This window comes from Colossoma macropomum, unplaced genomic scaffold, assembly GCF_904425465.1.
Source record: "Colossoma macropomum unplaced genomic scaffold, Colossoma_macropomum, whole genome shotgun sequence".
NCBI classification, from domain to species: Eukaryota; Metazoa; Chordata; class Actinopteri; order Characiformes; family Serrasalmidae; genus Colossoma; species Colossoma macropomum.
Window position 1 is genome coordinate 11,149,559 of NW_023494793.1, and position 18,478 is coordinate 11,168,036.

Below are 18,478 nucleotides of genomic sequence, written 5' to 3' on the forward strand. Positions count from 1 at the left end.
AAAATATTAGTCAAGTAAATGTGCTGCAGGTGCTTTTGTACCTCAGTTCAAGTAAAAATGTAAATGGAGCACATTTACTTGACTAATATTTTTCTTTAAATCTGAAGATTGTCAGAGTTGCCCAGGACTAATTACAGTTGCTAAGCTATGAGTTGACATTCAAACATAGGTGTGCTATGATTGGTTTGATGTATCTGTGAAAGTGCATCATAGTCTTTGATATATTATGGAAAATCTAATTTTTACTTCACAGTGTCTTGCAGAAAGTAATGGATTGTATTGAAATATAGTGGAGTGAAAGTAAAAGGCCAAAAAAATGATTTATTTTAAGTAAGTAGGTAGGTAGTAGTTGATAGGAAAAAGAAAATTACTATTCAGAAAATGGTTAATAGTTCAATCATATATTAATTAAATTATAGAAATTGAACAGCAACACTAGGAATGTGGTAGCATTGATATGGCTAAAACAGGCTGGGTGCTATTCCACTGAGTATGGTATTGGGGTTGTGTCCAGTGCCATCCCTGTCACAGGGAATCACTTCTATGCGGTGAAACTGCTGTGGTCAAAGGCAACGCATGGAGAGTGGAGGTAGTGTAATCCGCGTCATTAGCGGAGCTTTAACGGGATTTGATGCCATTGGATGAATTGAAGGCTCTCGCACCTCAAGAGCTACCCTAGTTCAACAGGCAGGAGGCTCTTAGGGCCAGACTTGCATTCCTTATGGACCAGCAGCCCATTCACAAAGCCTGCTAAGGGGGCTCCCAGTGGAGGATGGTGGGAGTGGTTGCCATGGGGAGCTGTGGACAGGGCAGAGGGAATGTGGACAATATCTTGCACACATGGTGACCTAGGACAGTGGACTTCATGATGATTTAGTATGATGGACAAAATCTCAACTCGGTTCTCATTAATAGATGCCAGGCGTTTTCAGATGTAATTAATGAATATAGCAATTTTACAAGCCTATATGTTCACAAGTCTACCCTAGTTCTCCAATGTGGCTAGTCTAATGCACATTGTTTTTATTTAGCCCTACTAACTGTCAATTTAGGCTACTATAACTAACTAGGCTAACCTAATGACTGTTTTTATAGCTATGCTAAAGTTTCAGCCTCAAGGCTCTCAAAGACACCATATGTAAATGGATGTGTTCCTCTGTTATGATAAATCCAATTAAATTTTGGATTTCATAGATTGTTTTTATCTAAAATGTTAAGTGAATAGTTGTTGCTTTTATAAAAATGCAATTTAATAAAAAATAAATTAAAATATTTTCATACTTGTGGACCACTAACCACTGGCAGCTCCTGCTGCCCACTACCTATTGGCAGCCTTAACAGAGGCTGGCTAAGCATCCCAGCAGGCAGACACCAGGAAGGAGCTTAACTGGGCTAAGCTGCAGTGTCTGCTCTCTCTGCCTCTGATCACCGCGTCTGGCTGACACCAGCCAGTCTGAGTAAACATGGGGCAAAATCATGCTGCTTAGGATGTTAACACTTCAAGCCCACGGCCTAATTACCACCGGATACTGGTCAGTCCCACTTAGCCACAACAGTACACTGACTCAGCCACTTCCCCCACTTTCAAAAAGGCAACTTATTGCTGTGACGCTTTAAGTACGTCACAAAACTCAAAACACAATTGTTTAAAGACTCTACAACAAATGAATCCTTAGGTGGTACTGATTTAAATCTAAACATACAAATTTATAATGTCCTTGAGATAGTTCAAACCAAATCAGCGTGAACCAAATTCATCATTAACATACACCCTTTGTGTTTATAAATAGAATTCCATAAATCACATGATAACAACCTAATTTAGTCTTTTGTGAGTAAATATTTTCACTCTCCCATTAAATACTGTGTACAGCATCTGCTTGCCCTTAATTACTGCCTCTTTTTTTAAAACCAAATCCAGTTTGTAGAATTTTGTCTGTGTGCCCCACTGTCAGTCTGGCTAGCATTTTAATCACTGGACGTCAAAACGAGCCAAATGATTTGAAGCCATTCACAAACAGCATCTGCTTTTGGACCGCATCTCTGCTGGCCATCTGCGGGTGAGACACAATGAACTGAATTAAACAAATCTCATGTGCAAAAACTAGTATCCTGCCACCATGGTGCAGGCCACAATGCCTGGCCACACAATAGATGATGCACGGGCAGTTTGTGATGGCTCGCCAATCCACAGGACCCTTATCTCCTATTGAGCATCTACTTGGCTGAGTAAATGCATGTTGGGGTGTGTGCGCTATGCCCAAGGCTCTCCTCTCATCAGCCTCCAGTTTCTTTCTGTATTCAAAAGCCAGCAACTGGGACACACTCAACTATCTGCTGTCAGTGCTTGTGCGATACAGTAGCATGGCTGGGTAACGTTACCATTTCTTTTGGCGGCTGTCTTTATCACATGAGCCCCATGAGGCAAAAAGGGAAAGAGTTTTTTATTTCCATTTCTATGGCTGAAGAGAGCCTGCGCACCCCAAATATCAACCACAAACTGCTCATTCACACAACTGCCAATATGTCCATTCTTCAATTCAGTTTTTTTTCCTCACTTGGCACTTTTATTATTATCCTATGGAGGGATGTTGGCATATTTTTTGCATGGTTGTACTGTATAATTACTGCTCTGTGAGTGGTTATGCTGATTAAGTCTGTATTGGGAATGTTTTGACAATGTACTGCCTTATGTCAATACGAGTTTAAAATGTATTTCGGTCAATGGGATAGGAGCACTGATTGCTATGGCCATGTAAGAATGAGGCGCTCTTGCGGCTCTTGTGGTTTGGAGCCTCTGGCCCAAAAAATCCCTCAGCCTAAAAGCTTTAGACAGTAAGCAAACTGACCTTGCAGCTACGTAAAGAGTCCGGTTCGTTATGACAATAAGCTGAATGTCCAACTTGTGTCGTTGTGTACTGTTCCTTCCTGGTTTGTGCCCAACAAACACTGGGTACTGTTTTGTATCTGAAATGAAGTGAAAATTAAGTTAAACATAGAGGCAAAAAAGTCATAGTGAACAAAGAGTCAAAGAGTGGTACACCATCAAATAATGTGGTAGGTGAGTCGGGTTCACAGAGAGAGAGAAAAAAAAAACTATGGGGAAGCAAAATGCACTCTATATCTCTGTGCCCCATATAGCAGTTAGTCTTCTACATAAGGCTTTAAGCTTTGACAGGAAAAATAAAGGATTATCCTTTGATGTCAGAAAGACTCCATTTCAAATAGCATTTTAAGTTCACACTTTCTTGTGTGCTTCCCTGGGCAATGAATCATATTTCACATTCAAACACTGTGTGGCGAGAGAGGATAGCAGGTGTGATTGACAGAGAGAGAGAGACAGAGAGAGAGAGAGAGAGAGAGAAGAACTGTATGTAAAAAAGAAAAAGACCCACAGAATCAGAGGAAAAAAGACAGAAGATGGAGACAGAGAATGAGAAGGAGAGAGACAGAGGGAATGTGTATGTGAGTGACAATATGAGAGAATGAGACATATGGAAGTAGTCAAGTCAAATAAGGGGGAGAGAGAGAGTGAGAACTGTGAAAAAAAGAAGAAAGACAGAATCAGAGAAAGAAAGACAAAGGCAGAGAGCGAGAGAGAAGGAGAAAGAATGAATGAGATAAAACAGGAGAGGTAGAGAATGAGCGTAAAGGAGAGAAGGGACAGTGGGAGAAACAGAGAGAATGTGAGAGAGAGAAAGAGAGAGAGGGGAGAGAAAGACAAGGCGGGAGGAGGAGAGAGAGGTGCAGACGTTCTTCCAGCAGCTCCTGGTTACTCACAGTTGCCATGTGAAATACTGATTGGCTCTGAATCCTCTGGGAAGCCGGCCCCGGCTATCTGCAGCAGGGTGAAATACAGCAACAAGGCCTCCGACCTCATTGTTGCACTGCCTACTGGCTCCTGATTACTACTTTACTTCAGCCTGCAGAGAGAAAGAGATACAGACAGAGAAAGAGAATGAGAGAGAGAGAGAGAGAGACCCATTACATCTCTTTGTTCCTTGGTTAATCTCATCTCAGAGTAAGTCTACACAATATAAAAAGTACCATATTGCAATTATTTTGCTGCATATCGCAACTACTGAACCATTTACTTGAAGACTGTCCTGTTTTATTTTGACCAAAATTATGTCTTGATTCAGCAAAATGCCCACAGAAACTGATTTGGAAAGTCTGAAATGCTCACATGCAATAAGAAATTCTATGATCGATTAGAGTGCTCATTTGCATATTAGAATTCCAAAGGCCAATACTGTGCTAACAGTTAACAAATGATATATTGCACAGCTCCTTCTCACAGCCACATGCAGAAATGAGCCATAGACACACAGGCTAGTAGTGACTTCACAAACCTGCCTTGCCAGCAAAACAAATTAATTGGATTAGCTCAGTAATATGCGTCATAGATCGATGGCCGAGATTGAGGCAGACCTGTTGTGCTGATCCCGTCGCTCCTGAGGATCTGAGGGGTTTTTGCCTAGCATGGATCCTGGCCAATAAATTAATAGGGGAGGCTCATATGATTAGATCCAGAACAGAAATGATTCACCAAAGAGCCCGATTTCCATTACTTTCACAATCCGAAACCTGGGCTCTGCTCTGCTGAGTGGATTTATGGCAACCTACGGCCTTGCCGATGTTTTTATTCCTCCCTGATTTTCTTTGTTCATTGTAGCAACGAATTACCCCCACAAATCAGGGCAGATAATTAGACTGGATCCAGAACACAATCAGAGCTGACCGTTTAATTCTCTCAAACCCAAAGTCACGCTGGGTGGATAGCAGAGGATTTCTGTCTTTTTGGTTTTTTTTGTTAGCGTTGTTTGGACCCAACACAATTCCCAACTCTCCTGCTAGTCATCTCTGCAGCTAAGTGGTGCCAGCAAACAGAGGGAGAAAAAAGACAGAGAAAGTGAGGAAGAGATGGGGAGGAGGGCAGGGTGAGTGACAGAGAGAGAGAGAGAGAGCTCTTTCCATGTGCCTGTGAATCCCATTCAGAGTGCTGGATGAAAACACTATTCACTGCTCAGATTCCCTTAATAGCAAAGGGCGCGCAACTGAAATCCTAGGAAACAACCTTGATGGAAGAGAGTGTGGCTCTCCAATACATACTCTCTATGCACTTTATCTCTAAGTGTGTGCATCAAAAGTATATAACAACAGAAACCTGAAAAAGGACCACAGAACTATGCACTATGTCTATGACAGGATGATTGTAGCACTTTCCACACTGCTCTGTAAACAACCAGCACGGTGCCTGTAATTGTTTTGTGCCTACCTTGGCTGCACTGGCACTGGGCAACCGTGTGATTGATGACCTGGACGCAGCATAGGCCATGTCAGACCTTGGGCAGGACAGGCCACTGTAAATATAATCACAGCAGAGTGTCCTGAGATGTGACAGATATGGGCCGAATCCGACTACCTGTCACTTGGTACGCAGCAAGTTCTGTAACCAATTATGGCCCTTGTTACTTTTTTTTATTAACAACACACTTTTCCCAGCACTATGGACTGTGCTAATTTAAACGATACTTCAGCCAAAACCCACTTACTCCAAATAAGGTCTATGAGGCCATTGCAACTAACACGTAATAGATGCTTATGTATACCAATTGCCATGCCTAATTCATCACCTACTTGCCTCAAACTGCAGTGAGTTGGACTTGCTTATGTGTTTTCTGACAATGTATGACATACAGTTATCTATACAAATAGACAAAAGCATGGACAAAGATCAGGCTTCAAGATCAGGCTTCTGCAACTGCTTTTAGCTATGCAAAGTAATTTTGCCCATTTTAATAGATAATAGTTTACCAGTGTCAGGAACCCACATTACTTAGTCTACTTGAGATTACTTAACAACTTGCTGTGTATGGCATGCGCCCGCCCCCTGGGCCCCGCCTTCCTGTCGGCTCTCGCGGCCGTCATTATCGGGGCCCGGGGGGCGGGCGCATGCCACACTGTGGTTTGAGGCAAGTATGTGTAGACTGAGGTGTACAGGTTGCATTATGCTATTTGGTGGGGCATAAGATTCCAGTATTATTCAGCCCCATTGACTCCAGTCCAAAACTAAAGAAGCAAACACTGGACAGGAAAGACGATGATCATTTTTTACTGAGTAAACTGAAGCAGACACTGTGGCTGATGTTATCTCTTCAACACACAGTGGAATGATTATACTGTGTGAAATGGATGCTTGTGAAGATGATGTTTACAAGCTCACAGAATAGACAGCAGTGGCTCTTAGAAAATAATTACTACCTGTGCAAAATAATTACTCTCACGTAATTGAATAGCCCCCAAGGTACATCTAAAAGAGTCTTGTTTAGGCCCACAAAACATTTTCTACACTAAGGTGAAGACAAAGACATGAAAAGCACTTTATCATTTTCTGACACAAGAAGCAGCAATTACATAAACCAGCTGGGCAAAAACAAAGTCAGGGTGGATTTCATTGCCTTCGGAGGACAAACAGCTTCGATCTGAATAAAATGCATTAGATATGATGACATATTTTGTTTAGTCGATGAAAAGTAGTGGTAATCCCTCCACCTGAACACAACAGAATTCTTACATATGGGAATATGTGTGCATTTTGTGGGGGGCTGGGAAACTCAGAGGAGGAATGGGCACTCCCATGAAACACGATTATAGATCTGTAGTGCTTTCATATCTGATGTCAAATACATGGCCTTGAACTTTTATGTCAGTATTAATACAGTGGCCAAGGAGTGAGAGACACAAACCCCTTTGTTTCGGTATGAAATAAAGCAGGTGGGTACTCCATATGCTGGGAGGAAGCGTGTGGCAGGTAATAAAGCTCAGCGGAAATAAGACTGCGTCTGGAATGCACAGATGCACTTACACTTACACAGACATACAGACCTGCATGCACGCTCACACACCCTCACACACTTCGCACCTGTAAATGACTGTTCATCCCCTGTGAACCGCACCCCACTTCAGCAATGCGTATAATCGGACGAAGTAACATCACAATGTTCACCAAACTTCAATCAAGCTAACCACACGATACAACTGGCCAGTGGAGATTTAATTGAATAACCGCAGACATGCAGACCACTTCTTCAACATGAAGTGTGGAGAGCTGGGCAGATAAACAAGCTGCTGTTGAGTGACAGAGGAGTAATTTAGAGTGCAGCCGGTGCCTCTGTCCGGTGTGGAAATAGCTTCACGTCAGCCTGGTGCAGGCAAACACCCGCTGTCTGGAGGAGTAGAACCAGAGAGCTGAGCGGCTTGTGGCAGCAGACAGTGGCTTTCTACGCATAGCTCCAGACAAATGTCACAGCAGCATAATGATCTGATTTACAATCGATCAGCACTTCAAAGGCTTACGACTGGTGGGCGTTCCTCCTTCAGGCCGGAATTAATTAAAGCAGCACTTGACGATGTGGCCTGTAATTGAAACGCTGGCTAAATGAAGCTTTTTCACCCCTTACCAAAGAGGTTACTCTTGTTCATAACTTCACAAGCTGGTAAAAGAGACATTGGTGTGGTGGAGAAAATGAAATATATATCTATATAAAAACCCCTCTCACATAAACAAACAGTCAATTAAGGTGAAGTGGCTTTCAGACATGAAAACTTTTACTAGAAAAAATAACCGTAACACCAGCCCCCTTAATTTGACCATGGGGCGGCTTTGGTCCTTTTGTCCGATAAACCATTCGTGAAGGCCCCCGACTGTTGCTTCAAACAGTGGTCTAAAGAAAGAACGAGGTTATGCATTTAAATATCAGAACCTTTTCCATTCCCGTCAATCAGCTGGGCCCGACAGAGACAACCCAATTCAATCAGGCCAGAGCCGACTGCAATGGGCTGAGAGGGCATAACAGAAATTTATTAAAGATAAGAGAGAGGCTGGAAATCATATCCTGCCTCACTTTGATCCATTTATCATATCTTGCGCTCCATTCATGCCCGCTGTTATTCATCTGCTTTCAACACTTCACGCAAAAGAAATGGATGACGATATCAAACATTATGACATGCATGTATACATGACTAGCTGAGTGGCTTATCCATTCAATTTCCTGTTTAAAAAAAATGGAAATGAGGGAGAGCAAACCTGAACCACTCCAGTATATAAACCTTAGGTTTAACAATAAGTATGGACTTAAGGTTCAAAGTAAAGCTCCATGTCTGAAAATTGAGATGGCACTCTATTGCTTCTTTGTATCGGAAAACCAGTTAAGAAACCTCTACGGGGAAAATGTTATAAAAAATGTTATGATATTTTGTCTGCAAATGGACCAAATATCATATTGCAACTGTTTAAGTGGTCAATTTTACCACTGACCACTTAAATAGGGGTATCCAATTTATTCCGCTTCAGATTTTCATTCCAACAAAGCATACAAGATCAACTCGGACCAACTGATTAAACAAGTGGAATCAGTCGTGCTCCTGTTTGATAGGAAAATCTGCAATTACACCAGCTCTTCGTAGATAACATTTGACACCCAACTTAAATATATGACACAGTTAAAAATGGACGTGCACATATGCATACATATACATTTATATTTTTTGTGGAGATTGGATTATTGTGTATACTAAGCACAGCAAAAACTGCTTATTCCTTAGAGCACTCATCTACAAAGTCTATGTATTGAAGACTTCGGCAATATCATATTGCACAGACCAATGCTGTAAAAATACATTGTACATAATATTGTGTAGCCCTCCTTACAACCATTTCAGGATTAACTTAAATGCGCTGAAAGAAACAGAAATACTGCATTCAACTCTAAGTGGAACGCATGCTGAGAGGGTCTCAATAACAAGCCATTCTACAAACGCTGCAGCACTAGAGCCCCTCTGTACCTTTCTCTGTTCTAGTGCCACTGCCTTTCTGCCAAAACACTCCAAGCATTTCTGACACTTCAAATTGTGTGGTGCGCATGGCTTTTGCCAAGGAACAGTGCTACAAGCAACAACCGGTCGTATCAAGCAGAGGTCTAAGCAAAGGAAAAACAAAATGCTGAAACAACAGAGAAACTAACTATAGATGCAAACAATAGATGTGTCTTTCTTTTCTATTATTTCATCAGGATCCAAGACGTAGTTGCACAGCATGTTTCAACGTGTTTTAAGGCTCTTTTTTTGCAACAAATCTCCTGGACTTCTTAGATTTCAAATGCTTGTGGTTTTGGGTCAGTTTCTTGGCTCCAGAGAGGTGCACTCTCCAGTCCACTGCAAACTGGCATGCTGGCCAAGGCCGAGGAGAATACTAATCCTTTGAGGTGGGCTGTGAGTGAGTAAGGCAACACTCGTGTCATTCCTCTAGGCTGGATAGTAATGGGAATTCAAACGCATTCCAATCCTTCAAACCAAACTCAGTGCACTACTTGCACTCTTCGCTTCCAAAAGGTTTGGGCAAGGATGGTTTTCTGCAACTTAGCCTCAATTCAAAACTCCTGAATCCTGTTCAAAATGCTATTTATGTGCAGACAAACTAAACACGCATGTCAATCCGGTACATGAAAAGCACTGTTTGAGAATGCACCTAGCTTGTTTGCTTGCAAAGAGGAGACTAGTCTGCTAAAAGCTTTGTAAACGACTGAAGAAACGTGGCCCAGACCTGTGCCCTTCACTTGTAGAGCTCCTCCTAATAGGATAGAGCTCTCTAAAGACTCTACCACTGACCCTCAGCTGCTTAAGGCCAAGTCAATCAGTTGCTAAATTCCCACAAATGAGCAACAGAGCAAATTATGACTTGACTGTGCATTGCATTCAGTTTCCTAGCGATGACTGTAATTCACAGGCAGGCCAAATCAGAACAGTGCAATTCCAGCTCAAGCACAGCTGGTTGCTGTCTTCCCTGCTGGTCTATAAAATCTTAACATAAGAACAGTGTTGCATACATCTGAATTATGAATTATGCATCTGTCTCCTTAGCATGGAAAATGGCAAAGGTTGAAGTTGAAATTGAAGTCAGTGAAACAGGCCAGGGCTGCTGTTTCCTTTACACTGATGTAAGGAGACTCGGGTGCTGGTCTGTCTTTATCCTCCAGCAGTGGCGTCTGCATGCTCAGCGCATTGTAAGAACCTACTACACGTGATAATTGCAACTGTTAACGCCCACGACACTAATTATGCATGCTGTTGACAAATAACATGCGTACGGCGCATCTCCATGGAACCAAGGTTTTCGAACTGCAACGGAAGAGTGCAGAGAGCTCAAGTGCAAATTTGAAGCTTGCTTGTGGTAAATAAAATTGCATCTACATGGAAGCTTACTTCACAACATCTCATTCCCATTGCTTCCCCCCTCTCTGTAGGGAGTTCCAATATATCTCTTTCTCCCTGGAGAAACTCCACCTAAGGGCAGATGACGGTTCTTCAATATCTAATTTTCGTTGCTGTGTCAGAAGACATTTTTGATTACCTAGTCCTTATATCAGCTGTGTCATGCAATTTTTCTAATGGCAATTCCTCATTAATTTAGTCAGTGGTGCTATAGATCACTGGTATCTGTTTTTTTGGAGGTTAAGGCGAGTGCTATTGTCTAGCTGCAAGGTAAAGCACAAAGCAAAAACAACCACATAAATTTAATCAGGAGGATTACGCGAGCAGAAATCCAAAGTTAGAGGAGGCTGCTGCAGCCCATTTATCAGAGCCTGTAATTCAGTTTTAGCCTCCAAATAATTGGCGCTAATTTGAAATGCTTGTGCTCACTGGAGAGAACAGTAAATAAATGATACATGGAGGCTCATTTACATTCTTCTCGGCACAAGAAATGCATTGCAAATAAAAGGGTATCAATGAATGTTCTTTATGAATTACAGTCCAGAGGTAGGCTGTGTTTAGCAAGCACTAAACTATTTGCCATGCGCTTTTCAGTCACAAGCCAAACATTGGTCTGAGCATTTAAAATGCAAAAATTCTTGATTACTTTATTAGTTTTCGCCTGTGCTAACATTTTCAGAGTGCTAATGGCAGCTAGTATTTCCAGGCTCAGAAGTGCAAAAAGCCTATAGGCATGAAAACGGAGCCCATTGAGGCTCTGTGGGAGAAAGAGGGTACGGTTTAAACAGTCCGCCATGGCCTGACGAGAACCTATCTCTCCCAGGCACGACTCCTCAGACACAAAGGAAACTCAGACCTGTCAGCAACAACTCGGTGCAGATTGCCTGGTGCGAGGATTACGGATCCTTTCAGCTAAAACCCTCACCGGGTGCAAAATAAACAGCACAACTAAAGGAGCTTATACCCCAGACCTCACCAACTATATCCTGATATAGCAAAGTGGAAGTTTTCATTTTGAGCAGAAGGGGGGAAAGGCAGCCCTAAAGGATCCCTGGTGGCAAAACAAGCCTCGTCTAAGAGTTTGCCATGGAAAAAAGGCACAAATTCTGGCCCTGAGTGCCTTTAGAACATTTCCTACCCAATAAAAAGATTTTCATGCTTAAAAATATTCCACTTAAACAGGGTAGAAAATGATTTTCATATTTGTGATGATAGCTAACCTTTATGATACACAAAATTTAGCAGTGATGAACTATCACAGAGTGGAAAGCAAACGAATGCTAGGACTGCTAATTTTGAATGCTGTTTTCTCCTCAGACTTTCAAAGTGTTAGAGACACAGGCTGAAAGTTTCAGTGAAAGTTTCGGTCACGTCGCAGTGCGTTACGGTATCCCTAAAGTAAAAAAAAACCTTCTACACTGGAACAATGTTTTTCTCCATGGACTTAAAAAAAAATCTTCAGAAAAACCACCTTCCTTGAAGCCTACTGTCAATTTCACACCCCAATTCTACATTCAATGAAGCAGCATGTGAGACAACATAAATATTGCTTCCAGAATAAATTGCTTTCCCCCCTGCAGCCACCTTACTATCGTAGGCCTCAAATGAGCCATGGTCCTAAGTGCCCCCCCACATTAACATTTCATTTCTATTCCTTCTGTCGATGCAATTTATCATCGGTGACTGAACGCTGGATTCTCTGTCTCAGCCTTGAGATAAGCAGACTGTTTTTGAGTCTGCTCAAGCAGATACAATATCCACAAAGATGAGCTCGGCTGCAATGAACTATCATGCCCTCTGTCATTCTCACAGAAGCAGGCTGATCGAAAGCTTTCTGTCTGCCTTTTTGTTCCCTTTTTTCTGTATGTTTTAGGTTGTCAAGTGCTTTAAATCCACAAGAAAATTTGATTAATGAGTTAGCTGAATAATGTACAACGCCTTAATGGAATTGAAGAGCTACTATCTCTTCGAGAGCGCTTAGGTTCAAATATCCACTCAACTAATGAGTCCAGCCATGGAGCATCAGCTGCTGTCCACCACCACACTAGCCTGCTCATAAGAATAGGAGTAATACCACACGCATAAAACTGGCGTAACCACTAAGGCTTAAACACAGCTAATCCAAGGAAGTTTCCAACACCCCTCAGTCTGGCAACTGGTGTCCTCGTAACACAACAATGAAAGCTGAATATGTTTTATTATTAGTGTCAAGTCTTTGCATTTAATAAGTAAGCCTGCTCATCTACTGATTTGATTAGATGAAATGGGAGAATGAAAGGGGAGAATTGACTTAAAGGCGAATTCTTCAGGTATCTAAAATTTTTTCATGATTAACTGGTGTAATGATGTAAACAAAGTCATTCAGGAGTGGTCTGATGTGAAATGCTCCGTTCTAAAAAGGTATAAATTCAAGATTGTTCACAGCGGTGGTGATGGGAACCAGACCTTTGAAGTGGTTAAAGCCTTTAAAAGCTACCTCACAAAAAGTTATTACATTAAATGGTCCCGAATATGCTATCTGATGCCTGAAACATTGTTTTCCGGCAGTTTTGAAATAAGGTTTTAGGCCTAAAAGGTATTAAAATCCATTTATGGCAGAGAAGTACATGCAATGTGTTGTAAGGCAAAATAGTACCCAAAGGAAACTTTTTTCAGATTTATGACTATTTTACCATTATCAACATATAAAAACATCTGTAGGTTCACTGTTAATTTTTTTTTATAAAAAGATCTCTATGTTTTGACATAGACACTGTGACCCCTGGTTCCTATCACCACCATGGTAAAGAAATCAAAGTCAGTAAGCTTTTCCACAATGAACCATCTCACATTAAATCTCTGTGAATGACTCTGAATGATAAAACTGTGGGAAGGTTTACGTCTAAGCTATTTAAATATGCAGACATTTTGAAAAACTGGTGGAGTCCTCCTTTAACCTAAACAGTAGTTTCTTTACTACAGCACCTTGATAAATACTTAACCAATAATTTCTGTATGCGCCTTGTTGAAAAAGTATATTACTGTTATGATCAGCTGAAAGGGCCTTGTTAAGCTGTAACTTCTGAAGTTGATGGAAATGTTCTATTAAACTCACATTAAGCACTGGAAAGCGCACATTATGATCCAAATATGTGCCTGCCTAAGAAGCATGGTTGAATTTAATAAGACTATAAAAGAAAGAGGTCAAGAGCAAGTAGTTCACATTAATCTGGCTATATATGATATAAAATGCATGCAAAGAAACAATGCCTTTACAGAGCAAGTATAAGCATGGGCAACGGCCAGCTGCACTGAAGACATACAGCCCTCTCAGTTTATATTCAGAGCAATGCTGAGGGCCACTTCAAGTATCTGTTAATGAGACATGTGGTGGAGAAAGCCATATATTTTCACTAGTTGATTTTACAAAACAGATGGATGAAGAATTCAAATAAGAGCTTGCATGTTTTACAGAACCTGGCACTTATATTTTACAACTTGCAGCAACGGATACATTGTCTGCATTTTTTCTCCCAAAAGCATGTCCAATGGTTGAACACCATCAGTCAAAGAGCTGCTTTGACAGTCAGTGAATCAGAGAAGAATTGAAATAATAATAATGATAAAAAAAAAATCAGGAGGGCATTTCCAAACTTTAAATTACTGCAGGGTACAGTATGGAGTATTTCAGGTAAATCCCTACTGGAGTGGCTCATTGAGGGGATTAGAGGCAGCTTTGCATGGAGGGCCTTCAGATACGGCTCTATCTGCTGAGAACAGAGCCCCCCTCCAGCCAGCACTACAAATCAAAGTCTCTGTTCTTTTACTTCTCTCGACACGATTAGGGCCACCTCCGTAACGGCAGAATCCATTAACATTTTCAGTTGGGACCTATCGCCAATGTTTAGTCATAGAACGTTCTATTTTGGAGATTTTTTCGTTCTCCGCTCAACCAGAAGCCCACTTTTTTTTTCTTTTTTTTTGCAGTAGGCCTCATGTGTGAGAAGATCCTACACAGTGACTTGCAAGTTGACTCAGTGAAGTTTTGGAGGGGTAAATGAGTCCATGGGGTGGAGGAAGTGGAGCCTTTTTCAAGTTGAAACCACACAGTTTGGGTTTTATGTACGGAGGGCATATCAAAGGATCGGCGGTTTCAGCAGCCGATCCTGATGGGAGACAGAAGCCTGTGCCTGAGGAAGAACAGTCACTAGAGTAGAGCAACTGTGAGTGAATGTGTGTGCAATCAGAGTTAAAGGCACCATTGTCCTCAGTCCCCAATTAAGCATTTTAAAAACGAGGTGACGTGGCCTGCTCCCTCTCTAATCAAGGTTTGACATAAGCTCATTGAGGGCAGTTCCCTCAGCACAATCAAACCCGCTTGCTGCACGCTAGCCAAACTGTAACAAAATACCACCAGCAGCCCTGCCGCTGATTAAGACTCATTACACCGCGCCATGTAATGACTGAGAGGGCAGGGAGGCACAATGCCTTTCATGCCACATGGCTTGATACCATGTACACATGAAATCCCTTCGCAAGGCCCAAGACAACGAATGGCGCTGGATGAAGGAGCAGGCGCTGTGAAATCCTCTAAAGTATCTCACCACAGGGTGGAAAGAAAGCATTTAAAAAGGGCCTGCTGAAATGAACTGAATGAAATTGCTTGCTTCATAGCCATGATGATAGGCGTGCTCACCCATATTCAAAAGGTAATCTTTTCCTAAACCATCGCGATTCCTGTGAAACATCCCACTTGACTCCTCCACAAAACAGGCAGCAGCAGTATTGAGGGGGAGGCCCTCGCTAGGTTTATAGCTCTCCTGGGCCCGATAGCCGGCCGCCTCAATGGAGCTGCTTTGCTCAGTAGCAGACCCAAGGGGAAAAGCCTACTGAGCTCACAAAGCATCCCTTTCAACCCCCACACTGACCAACTGCATTGGGGCTGGCTTCCACAAAACCACCTATGTGGCACAATTGATTCCATGGCCCAAAATAATCACACTAATCATAAGGCAAAACCTTGTTTTTGAAGAGTTAATCTTTACAGAACACAGACTGGTAACAAAAGTGAGGCTGGCACATTGCTCTTCAATATTTTACATTATCTGCTCACTGAAGATAATGATACTGCTTAACTCGTATACTATTTCCAACTCAGTTACTTCTCCACAGAACTCAATTTATGTACTGATAAGTAATAAAACCTTAGAGTACAAATGTCTACTAGGTGAATAAATATGAAGATGTTCCAAATATGTAATCAAATAATTTTCCCAACGATTCTTTGAACAACTTCTAAGTATATTGGTTTATGCTGGGGATGCCCAATCCTGGTCCTGAAGATTTACCACCATAGAATGCCCAAGACATCTGGCTCTAATAATCAGACGCCCCTTAAAGCATTCATTCCGAGGATCAGGTTTGTTAGATTAGGATCGGAGCTAAACTCCGTGTGTGGTAGATCTCCAGGATCAAAATGACTCACAGAGGTGCTCTTACTGATGAGGTTAGAGTAACTCAAATGAGCCAATCTTAGCCATTTGAGTAAACTGAGTTACTGGGCTTTACAGTAATTCTGAAGATTGTGAGATTTCCCTACATACATTGTGAGATTAAGATTTCCCTACATTTCCCTTCAGCATCTGATCCTTTAAATATGCATTTTTACATCCTCTGAATAAACAGGTAAAATTGTGTTGATATCTTATCAAGTAAAGACTTTCCATTAATGCTCAATTGTGCAAATGTTGCTACACAACAGTGGCTACAGAAGTCTCTAATCTACTGCATGCATATCGGGTTGCGTGTGACAGAACACGTTGGTGGGAAACTCCTTTAGAACCACTGATAAAAAGATTCTGGACAATATTTGACAGACTCTCTAAGGAATGGACAGTAGAGGATACCATGCAAGTTAAATGAGATAAAAAGTCAGCCAGCCAAAAGAACAACATACAGCCAGTACAAACCAGTAGACAAACAAGTTTTTTCAGGCCAAACTACACTTTAAGCATCTTACTGAATGTACTAAACTGATGCTAAATAATGTCATCACACTACAACAGCGTGTTGTCAAGTTTAATCCTCATGTGAATTCACTATAACACCTAAAAAGTACAGCAAATAACATTGATAGATTCCAGATTATGTGTAAAGAAAATGATTTAAAACCTTAAATGTGTTGCTTTAGGCCATGTAATATGTGCAAAGTCACAACTTAATAACAGATGTAGAGCGTATGAAATGTTACACAGCCAGGTTGATTCCCAGATTCAGCTAATTAGAAGTCATAACACCTTTTTCGATCAAGCCCACTTCAAAGCTGCTTTGGCTTTTAACCGCAGAATGAGTGAGAGAGCTTGCTGAAATGAACCTGTTGTAAAACCATTTTCCTTTCTCTGAATCACCAACCTTACTGTAGTCCCCTCTTTTCAATCTCCCTGTGTGCGCTTCTAAATGGCAAAGCGTTAATTACTTCAAAAACGTTATCCCTCAGCTAACAGAGGATCCTAACCAGGGCAAAATCAATAGCCAGTATGTTAAAGACCCACTAATGTCCATGAGTCCATGATTCAAGAGAAATAATGACCTCTCTTTTTGCTGTCTCAAAGCACAGCCAAAGACTGTAGCAGCAGGGGAAATCGATACTGAGCTCACAGAGCACTTCCGACAACGTCATCGTCCTTGTTCGGAGGTGAGAATGTGGAGAGGTGTATGGGACCTATACTACAAGCTCATCATTCTGTTCTACCCCAAACAGTGCACCAAAATAAAAAGCAACAGAGTTGAACTGTTGCAAGCCATGGGAGAGCAAAAGGGGGGAATAAAGGAGGTCTTCACACACGGATGCGCAAGTGGGTCAGAGATAACTTGTTGAGGCCAACGACTGGGATGATTCGCTCCCGCGGTCAGCAATAGGGCTCCCCTGGCTCTTCCCACAGAGGCATTGTTCGGGGGGGGAAACCCCTCCTCCCTTTGCACTCCCTTTCTCAGAGCCCAGCAAACACGTGATCCCTGCTGACGCTTTTGTGGGAAAAGCCTTAGAAAAAGGGCCCTGGGCCAGGCCCACCAATTAGCCGAGCCCCATGGGGTGACATGGCGCATGAATAGAGTGGCCCCCACAACGGTCCATACACCTACAACTTCCTTCAGTCTGTGCAAGCCTACAAGCTCTAAGTTATCTGTCATGGTCTTAGGCTAGTGTTAAACATGCTGAATGGGACTTCTGCCTTTAAAACAACCAGCAACCGATATTCCTCAATAACCTATTAAATGGTACATCACAAGATGGATTTTACACTTTATTTCACATTTGTGGGATTTTTAATCAGGGCTATACATCACTGAAAGAAATCAGGCAAACGGGCTCAACCATAGCTTGCCTGAAGAAACCAGGTCTGAAATCAAATGAAAGGAACATAAACTGTATAAGTAGTAGTGCAGTAGACTGCTGACCCACGTGCTGCAGTCTTACATAGCCATCTCCGTCATTCAGACCATGAGGGCTCAATGGGATTACAGGTGGATTTGCTCATCAACTGCCAAGCAGCAACAACAAAAGTGCGTGAACATTGTATAACACATGCAGGTGGCAGGCAGTCGTTATTTGCTACTTTTACACACTTTTTAAGCGTGCAATAGCCACGTCCACTTATACAGACCATTCTACTGAATTAGTTCAAACTGTGGTCCCACAGTAAAAAAAAATAAATGAAAGCAATTAAGAATTCAGACCTTACATATTTTCAATGATTATGTAATGATCTTTTTAAACTCAAGGCATTGAATGAGATGATAGTAAGCTAAGTAAGCTAAATGAGACTGCATCCCTGTCCCTCATGGCCACATCGTGAGCAGGTACATTCCAATTATTTTGAAGTAAATGTGTCCCAAAGTCTGAACTTTTTAGCATTTCATGAAAAATGTTTTTTAATGAAAAATTTAGAATATAGTGAAAAATATTAGCTATGTTAACTAGTCATGTACTGGCTAATATTTTAAGTTATGCTCAAAATTAGCTAAAATTGTCACTACCAAAACATCTGGTAAAGTCCCAGTAGTGTTATAAGTGTTTTGGTAGTGACAACATTTTATGTTCAGTCAATTGTTTTAATAAAATTAACATAATTAAGGCATAGGGTCTCTCAAAGCAAAATTATTTTAGTCAGTTTAAAGTCTGAAATGTGATTTCAACTCTGGCTTTGAACCAGTTTGTTATAAGTAA

General features: G+C 41.5%; 1 protein-coding gene across 4 annotated transcripts in view; it reads right to left on the reverse strand.

Moving 5' to 3' along the window:
* The window catches only part of sema6a (sema domain, transmembrane domain (TM), and cytoplasmic domain, (semaphorin) 6A), a 68,645-nt gene that overhangs the window by 36,515 nt on the left and 13,652 nt on the right, over positions 1-18,478 (reverse strand). For all 4 annotated transcript variants that reach the window (XM_036578468.1, XM_036578467.1, XM_036578465.1 and 1 more), the window contains exons 2-3: positions 3,781-3,923; positions 2,850-2,967 (exon numbers count right to left, since the gene is read on the reverse strand). In XM_036578468.1, the coding sequence (XP_036434361.1) occupies positions 2,850-2,967; positions 3,781-3,880 (218 nt within the window). In that variant the 5' untranslated portion in view covers positions 3,881-3,923. The remainder of the gene's footprint in view (positions 1-2,849; positions 2,968-3,780; positions 3,924-18,478) is intronic.